At 31.8% G+C, this 8,913-nt stretch overlaps 1 protein-coding gene across 1 annotated transcript; it reads left to right on the plus strand.

Annotated features, from left to right (window-relative positions):
- Window positions 1-896: 896 nt before the first annotated feature.
- LOC149556182 (uncharacterized) lies at window positions 897-2,666 on the plus strand. The gene is made up of 2 exons (XM_089830310.1): window positions 897-1,286; window positions 2,301-2,666. The coding sequence occupies exons 1-2, from the start codon at window positions 1,000-1,002 to the stop codon at window positions 2,392-2,394; spliced, it is 381 nt and encodes a 126-aa protein (XP_089686436.1). The 5' UTR covers window positions 897-999; the 3' UTR covers window positions 2,395-2,666.
- Window positions 2,667-8,913: the final 6,247 nt, after the last annotated feature.

Here is an 8,913-nt window from a genome sequence, read left to right on the forward strand (position 1 = left end):
CACCCTTTATCCATAATTGAGAAACATGTTGCCCTCAAAAAATTAATTCAGGAAGATGAGTTTGTTGGATCATGCTCACGTATACCAGTTTGAAGGAAGGTGATATTTAGTTCTAGATATACTGATGGGTGGTACTTGATACACCATTTGTAATTATTTGTTCAAAATATCTAAAACTATGTATATATTAAGGATGATGCTGAGTTTTCTTCACTAATTCTTTCCCAATTGACCTTGTCGAATCAGATTAATAAAATATTATAGTGACTTGCCACTTTTGCCTAAAAATAAAATAAAAATAAAAACAAGACAAGATTGAACAAAACTAAAACTTTGCAAGTACATAGAGCCCACTTTGCATCCAAAAAGGACAAATGAATATAAATTACAACAATCATTATATGCTTCGGTTGCAAGTGGATAATTTAAGTACTTTCTTTGCTATTGGAAAAAATTACAAACCACATTACCCACAATACAAAAAATCTGATTTTAGACTATTTTTTAATATTTTTTCGATTTCTAAAATACTGAGCATGATTCAAAATCTAATCTAAAAATTCATATAGAATTTATTATGGATATGAATTACAACTTTATCAAACTTCTCTATTGGACCATATGCCACTCTTGAATCCCGCATACCACAAAAGTCATTAAAATCTTTCATATTCATTCAGTTGAAGTCTCAACTGTTTTAAATGAATAATTTAAATGAATAAAATAATGGTTAGTCAGAGCTCAACACAAGAAAATTTAGTGTTAAGGCGGTGTCTACTCCCCTGTTTGACAAAACACAAGCAAGAATGGTAGCGAAGAATGTTAGCTGAGAAACTTACCTACGAAGAAAACCACGACGTTTCTCTACAAAACCTTCAAACAAATCTCACTTGTACAGCCCTCCTTTATCGAAGCACATTTCAAAACTTCTCTGAATAAAAGATTGGCCTTTGTGAGATTCGAACCCGCGCTGATTGAAACGAACAGGGTAGTTCAGTAATGGGGCCTGGAGGGCCGGGAGGAGGAGGAGGAGGACCTGGAGGTCCAGGGGGCGGTTTTGGGCCGGGCGGTTTCGGTCCTGGTGGTTTTGGCCCTGGACCAGGTGGTTTTGGTCCCGGCCCTGGTTTTGGCCCCGGTCCGGGTGGTTTTGGTCCCGGACCTGGTTTTGGCCCTGGCCCTGGCTTTGGGCCTGGTCCTTGGGGGATGGGAGCTCCACTCCTTGGCAACTACTGGGGAGGTGGTTTTGGGGGCTGGGGTGGCGGCTTTGGTGGTTGTATCGGTGAAATGTAAGTCGTTTTGGTTTAATCTTGTGTGCATTTTGTTTTTGGATATTTGGATTTGATTGTGTGATAGTTTTATAATTAATATTTTAGATCATATTTCGTGATTCATAAATACTAGATATGTTAAAGATAGTTACTATGCTTTTGGAATCAGATTGTGTAGGACTTTTTAACATCAACTTTTAGGATCGTATTCCATGAATCATTATCACGATGAGAAGAGAGACCAAGAAATAGAAAGATTCACCACATACACAATTTGATTCTAGATATCACATGTTTAAGCTCTCTCGAAAGTGATGTTAACGTCTCTTCAATGGGCCTAAGGGATCATCTTTTATGAACAATAGTGTTTGATGACAATACTTTCACAACTGTAGTAACATTTGATGACAATACTTTCACAACTGTAGGTTGTGATTTTATATGTTAAAAAAGAATTTGTGATTTGATTGTCAAATGGATTGATTTGTATTTTTTTTTTTTTTAATGCGCCGGGTAAACTTTTTAACGTGGATTGATTTGTATTTTATGAATAAAGGTTTAAAAGGATTTTGTCCACCTAGTATTGTATTTTGTTGAGCATTAGTAATCTCAATATTAGTTTGATTCAAGTCTACTCAGTCACGAAAATCTCTTCAACATAACAAGGTGAGTGAGCTTTGATCGTAGGAAAATTTTCACAATAAATTGAGCTGACTTGATCTTAGAAAACACGTTATAATCAATAATCAAGCACCACTTGAATTTGAATAACACTTGAATATGTCACCTTTCAAGAATCATTTTATTTAAACCACAAATAATTTTTTTGACTCAAATTTGTAAAACTGAATTTTAATGAAAATAACATAATTCAGAAAAATACCACCTCCTTTTAAATAAATGTCTATTCTTTCCTAACCTAAACTTTGATAAAAAAAAACCTCTGCGTTGTAGACTTTTGCCTATCATTACTTTTACATTCATTTTAATATACTTACTTTAATTGAATATGCATTATTTTTTTTAATGCAGCTTGCAGTGTTTGTGTTGTTGCTGGCTGGTAGAGATGTGCTGTGGAGGATGCTGCCCACCGTTTGGAGGAGGTCCACCACCTCCATATTACTAATTTGGTGTTTCTATTAAAATAGGAAAATTCATTTTCTTTTGCAAGGAACTTGCCATTTTGAACTGATTATACTTATTTATCTGTCATGTTTTAATCTCCAAAATTTTAAAATTTTTGAGACATTGTGAAATGATTCTCCTGAACTTTTTACTGCTTCAGGCATTTACATGCTATAGTTTTCTTTTCATCCCAATTGACTGATATTTTGAGTTGATTTTAATTAAAATTGTAAGAAAAAAATATCAAATAAAATTTTAAGATTTACACTTTAATATTTGCATTAGTGAATGTTCACAGTAAACTCTGAAATTTTTATTTCAACAATTAAAAAACATAAGTAGACTGTTTATAGAGACGTTATATTCAGTTGATCTATCGTACTCAAACTACCAAGCTTTTATTGCACTCTGCTTTCTAAAAGTACCTTTATAGAATATATGTAAAGAGACATATAAACAAATTTCTATTAATTATTTTAAGTGGCCAATTGATAATTCTAAAATATAAATGTATGGAATTGAATAAAAATGATAGAGCATTTAGTTTCAGAATTATGGTGAAGTTTAGATTGAATAGAGTTTACTTGTCAATGTAAAAAATTAGTTATTTTCAGTTTTAAAAATTTATGTGTACAAAATATGTTTTTTTTTTCTTTTTTGCCTTGTATGGAATTGATTCTCTTTAGATACAATATCAATTTGATATATAGAACTGAGTTGAGTCAATGAGATTGAATTAGTTCATTAAAGAGTATTGAAAATGATGTCACCTTGTCTTTAATAGTATGTGAGGAAAAATAGTACTTGTAGGTCAAACACTATTGTGGAAGAAATATGGAGACAACAATTAGACATGCATGTAATATGATGTGGATAGATTATTTTAGTACTTTAAAAATATATATTCTTAGAATAGTTATAGATAGTTTTTCTAAATGTACATTTTGGATGTCACTTAATACATATTGAATGTTGTTAAACAAAAAGTAATGGTGCAAACATGTGTCAAGTTGGTTGATAGATTTTCTAAATGTACATTTTAGATGTCACTTAATACATATTGAATGTCATTAAACAAAAAGTAACAGTGCAAACATGTGTCAAGTTGGCTTACAATTGATTAAATTTGTCGAAGTTCACATTTTTTGTTTTGAAAGTGTGAATTTTATGGTTGTGAATTCAACTTGCACATCATGGTATTTACCAATGACTATAGATAAAGTTGAGTCAACTAATAGGAATAAATACAAATAAGGATAAAAATGTGCAATGGATGAAGGTGTGTGTAAATGGAAACAATCTTAACTTTACACAAGAGTGTAGATATTTATTGATTTGTAACTCTAACAAAATATCCATCAAAATGAGTCATAAATTAAATGGGAATCAACATGGGCATATAGATGTCATTATTACATTTCCTTCCCACTTTGATGTGTATTGAATCCTAGATGAGCATATACTTTAGTATTATAAAAAAATCTCATCAATATTCATATAAAATAAAATTTTGACAGACAAAGCATGTTGGGCTCCATTTGAAGTAATGGAATCAAGTAGATATATTTATGCTCATCATCCTTGGTATTCGAACTCCATTGATTAAGTTATTTAAAATAGAGAAAATATGTGTCATGAGCAAGTTCTATCGTGTAACTAAAATTAAGTTGCACAAATACAAACTAAATTTACTATTAAATGCATGTTTGTATGTGCATAACAGAGAAACACATTATAAAACTCAACCTATTAAAAAGTGTCATGGCATACTAGACATGGCCATCTCATGTGTCAAAACCCATCTAGAAATGGTGATGAATCTAGGTGTATATCTACATATAACTATTTGCAACCTCAACATAAGAGAGCTAGAGATAGGATATGCCCCCTCTTTAATTGGTTGAACCATTAGATACAAGGAATCATAGGAGGTGGATAGTAATACAAAAAAATGGTACAAATATAATCTAACCATGCTAATACATGAACCATGTAAAGAATAAAAGCTATTAGTGCGTTGTGAAAAGCATATAGGAAACCTTGAAAGTTAACTATTCAATTTTAATCGACAAAGTTTAAAAATTTTCCCTTGGGTTAGGAAAATAAAAAGGATGATGTGACCCTAATGGTTAGATAAAAAATCATGTAAGCATATATCAAAAGGAAGACATGGTGCCTTAAATATAGCTCCAAGAAAAATGAACACAATGGAATTTGCAATATCAAATCCCCAGTGATAAGATACATTAAATATAGCAAGATTAGGAAACACTTACTCCAAGTGTTCTTCTCGTGAACTACTTAGGTAACATGTATTCACACACCCCACCCCCTCGAACTGAAACTTAGGGAGTCACAAATTATTATTTGAATGATGCAAATATGATATGATGATTATGGGTTCTTGCTTATAGGCCATGTCAAGTACTTATTTACAATGCAATCGAGCTCACAAATGAATAAAATGAGAAAATCTAATGGGGAAAAACTCCTCCCCAAAATGAAAAATGATGCTAAAAAGAAGAAATTATTAGGCATGAAAGAACGATAAATGGAGGATTTATTAATACCCATCTCAAAGTTATAGTGAATTGCTTCATAGGAAGGACATAAGGAAAATTCTAGAACTCCTATAGAATTTAAGATTTGATATGTTGCAAAGAAACATTGAGAGCGCAGTTGTAGTAAACTTTATAACCTTAATTATAACAAAAAAGACAAGATTTTGAAGCTAGGAAACATTGGAGTTTGATGAAGTGAAGCAACAAAAATGATTAACTATCCTTATGCTAAGGAATTTTTTTGAAGACCTTGCATGTACCAACACTATAATCTAGTTGAAGTAACATGAGATTTATAGATGGTCTACAAATAAAATAAAGTGTGTGGATCCAAACAACACCTTCATAAGTGAAAAGATGTCCAAGTAATCTTGTAGGATACCAATAAGGAAAGAATTGAAATATACTATATATGTTGAAACTAAAAAAGTGCATGGATGGCTTGAAAGATCTTATCTCTTTCCAACATCACAAGAATCATAAAAATAAAAATTATTGTGGAAAAAAATTATGAACTTGAAAGACAAAAAAAGTAATTTAAATTAAAACCATAAACACCATCACCAAACAACATAATCTAGAAACATAACTTGCTCCACTAGAAAGTATATAAACACAATTTTTAAGCCAATAGTGGCGTGTTGTGATGGTTAAGTTGTTGAGTTGTTATCCTTGCCATCAAGGTTTAAATATAATGGGGATGAGGTCCCCCATTTGTGGCATCACTGGTTCATAGCTCCAGGTCAAAGCATTTACCCCTCTTTAAAAAAAATAAACGCAATTTTTTAATACTTTAATCTCAAAAAATAAAAATCATCGCAAAAACCGTGAGTTTATCAAACCTAGTAAAAATGCCAAAAATAACAATTGAGAAGCACCCAAGGGGCTTGCACCTAGGTACCTATATATAACTAACAACAAGCAAAAACAAAATCAAATTTTTAGTATTTAAAAAATATTTTTGTACCAAAGGTATAAAGATGATGACACAAAAAGTATGACATATACAAAGACAAATAATAAGAGGGTACATATGATTTGCAAATAATGCCAACTAGAGAGAATATTCCATGTATAGAAAAAATATTCACTTGGGATAACTAAAAATTATGACAATGCAATCTTGCTAAGTAAAAATTGCTATAAGTTTGTATGACCATACAAGTGTATGAAAATGAAAAAACAAAACCTGAAGTCCCAAAATATAGTGTTTGAATTCAATGATTTGACATGTAATCTTTAGGATTTTAGGCCTTCAAGATGTGATGATAGGGTGTATTTGCTTGATCACTTGCTTGAATAAATGATAGGGGGCGAATTAGTTATTCCGACACACTTAATAAAAAAATTCTTCTATTAGTAAATACTTAACAATTAATAATAGAAACTTCTAATATATCTATAAATACAAAAAACATTCCTAGTAGATGTAAACATGAAAGTACAAAAACATCGACACAATAAACACCAAGATATATGTTGACACAAACAAGGATGGAGGGACCTCAATGAGATTATTCCAACCATACAAAAAGTGGAACACAAAAAAGAAACAATAGGGGAGATGAGAGAAATATGCAAGATCCACTTTATTGAACGAGATCAAATTGTTGGCAATATGTCTTCACACATGTCACGCTAATCAAGCATGCCTAGATGCAACCTTACAATCTTCAGCCCAATGCCTTCACAATATAACTCTATGTGTATTCTAATTCTCTCTCAAGAGAAACATCTTGTTACAATATATAGACATCATCACACATAGGTTGTTTCCAAGAAGGATTACATTCCCCAAGAACATGAACTGTACTATAACAGATACGATAGGTCTAAAATCATGAGGAGCTCAACCCAAGTCATGTAAGGTCTAACAATACGAGGTTTAGGCCCACACATGATCCAAGATACATCATGATGTTCCAAGACCATCACATACCATAGAATTTCCATTGCAATATCATAATTCACCAACCAATTGTAAATAAGCAAGAACACATTACCCGAGAGAAGATGAATCACAACATGAGCTCTATAACTATCCAAATGAGTTTTGATTCTAGGAACATGACATAAGATAGGTTTAGGATAAGACACAAACAACATGCAAGACAACAAAAATACGCAAAGAATCACCAACATGATCACTCAAACTAAGAATAAGAACAATACTAAATAGAGCTATTTTTTGTTGATGTAAGACTTCTCAGAACTCAAGATTCTTTGACATCAAACCCAGGGGGTTATTAAGAAAGCAATTCTCTCACTTTTCACTTGAGAAGAATAAAAAAGGATCCAACTAATCTTGAGAAATCATGGAAGAATCTTTGCATCACAATCAACTCATCAATCCTTTGGGTATCAAGTAATGTCTCCATTAACATAGCATCATTTAATTTCTCACTATAACGAGCAATAGCTCTACCTTCTTGACTCAATACGACCCCAAGTGCATTTCCACTTCCATCACAATCAACTTGAAATACCTTAATGAAATCTGGTAAGGCCAATACTAGTTGTTTACTTAAAAAAATTCAATAACTCAAAATGTATATATGCTCCATGTGTCCACTTGAAAGTCTTTTGATCTCCTCTCATAGTCTTTGTCATATGATTACAAACCAAACTAAAATTCCTAGTAAACTTCCAATAGAAACTTTCCAATCCATGAAAATATCATACCTCTACAACATTCTCTGGTGTAGACCATTCAAAATTGATTTAACTTGTTCAAGATCCATTTTCAAACCTTCAGCTAAAATAAAAAAAATACAAGATACACTCTCTTCCTTAATTGAAGTATATAATTTCTTAAGGTTAATCAACATTTTTCCTTCTTCAATCTTTGTAATACTTGTCTTAGATGCAACAAATGTTCACCCATATTCTTATTGAATATCATAATATCATCCATGCACATTTTGGACCATTTGTGAAGTGTCTTACAATTATGATTGATACAAACTTGAACTTGGACATGCATGAAGGACTATTGAGTGTAAAATAAATTATCAAGAGCATTAAACTTAACACAATGCAGCAAAAGAGAGTGAGTACATAGTCATTGGCTTAACACAATGCACATTCATTAAAGGGTGATGTGAATAAGCCTTCAAAGTGTTATTAGAGTATATGTTAATAGGATGTTACAAAGAATATGCTCCACATTCCTACGCAATGTGAGCCACATTAGTATTTCATGCTAAAGGGTATGGTCATAATGAATGTCTTATTTCATAGTTTTTGTCATATGATTACAAATCAAACTAAAATTCCTAAATAAACTTCCAATAGAAACTTTCCAATCCATGAAAATATCAGACCTCTACAACAATTTTTGGTGTAGGCCATTCCAAAATGATTTAACCTGTTCAAGATCCATTTTCAAACCTTCAGCTGAAATAAAAAAATCCAAGATACACTCTCTTCCTTAATGTAAGTATATAATTTCTTAAGGTTAATCAACATTTTTCCTTCTTCAATCTTTGTAATACTTGTCTTAGATGCAACAAATGTTCACCCATACTTGTATTAAATATCATAATATCATCCGTGCACATTTCGGACCATTTGTGAAGCACCTCACAATTATGATCGTTACAAACTTGAACCTTGGACATGCATGGACTATTGGGTGTAAAATAAATTATCAAGAGCATTAAACTTAACACAATGTAGCAAAAGAGAGTGAGTACATAGTCATTGGCTTAACACAATGCACACTCATTAAAGGGTGATGTGAGTAAGCCTTCAAAGTGTTATTAGAGTATATGTTAATAGGATGTTACGAAGACGATGCTCCACATTCCTACACAATGTGAGCCACATTATTATTTTGTGCTAAAGGGTATGGTCATAATGAATGCCTTATTAGAGGTGACCTTTGGTATTGATCCACATTCAATTTTAAATGAAGTATGAAAAATAACATGTTTACTAATTTTAGAATTAACTATATT

Source organism: Cupressus sempervirens, chromosome 5 (genome assembly GCF_028749045.1).
Source record: "Cupressus sempervirens isolate cs-2001-9-10 chromosome 5, ASM2874904v1, whole genome shotgun sequence".
Classification (NCBI taxonomy): Eukaryota; Viridiplantae; Streptophyta; class Pinopsida; order Cupressales; family Cupressaceae; genus Cupressus; species Cupressus sempervirens.

Coding starts and splice junctions, on each gene's coding strand:
- LOC149556182 (XM_089830310.1), top strand. CDS start 1,000: ATGGGGCCTGGAGGGCCGGGAGGAGGAGGAGGAGGACCTGGAGGTCCA. Junction 1,287..2,300: donor GGTGGTTGTATCGGTGAAAT/GTAAGTCGTTTT, acceptor TTTTTAATGCAG/CTTGCAGTGTTTGTGTTGTT.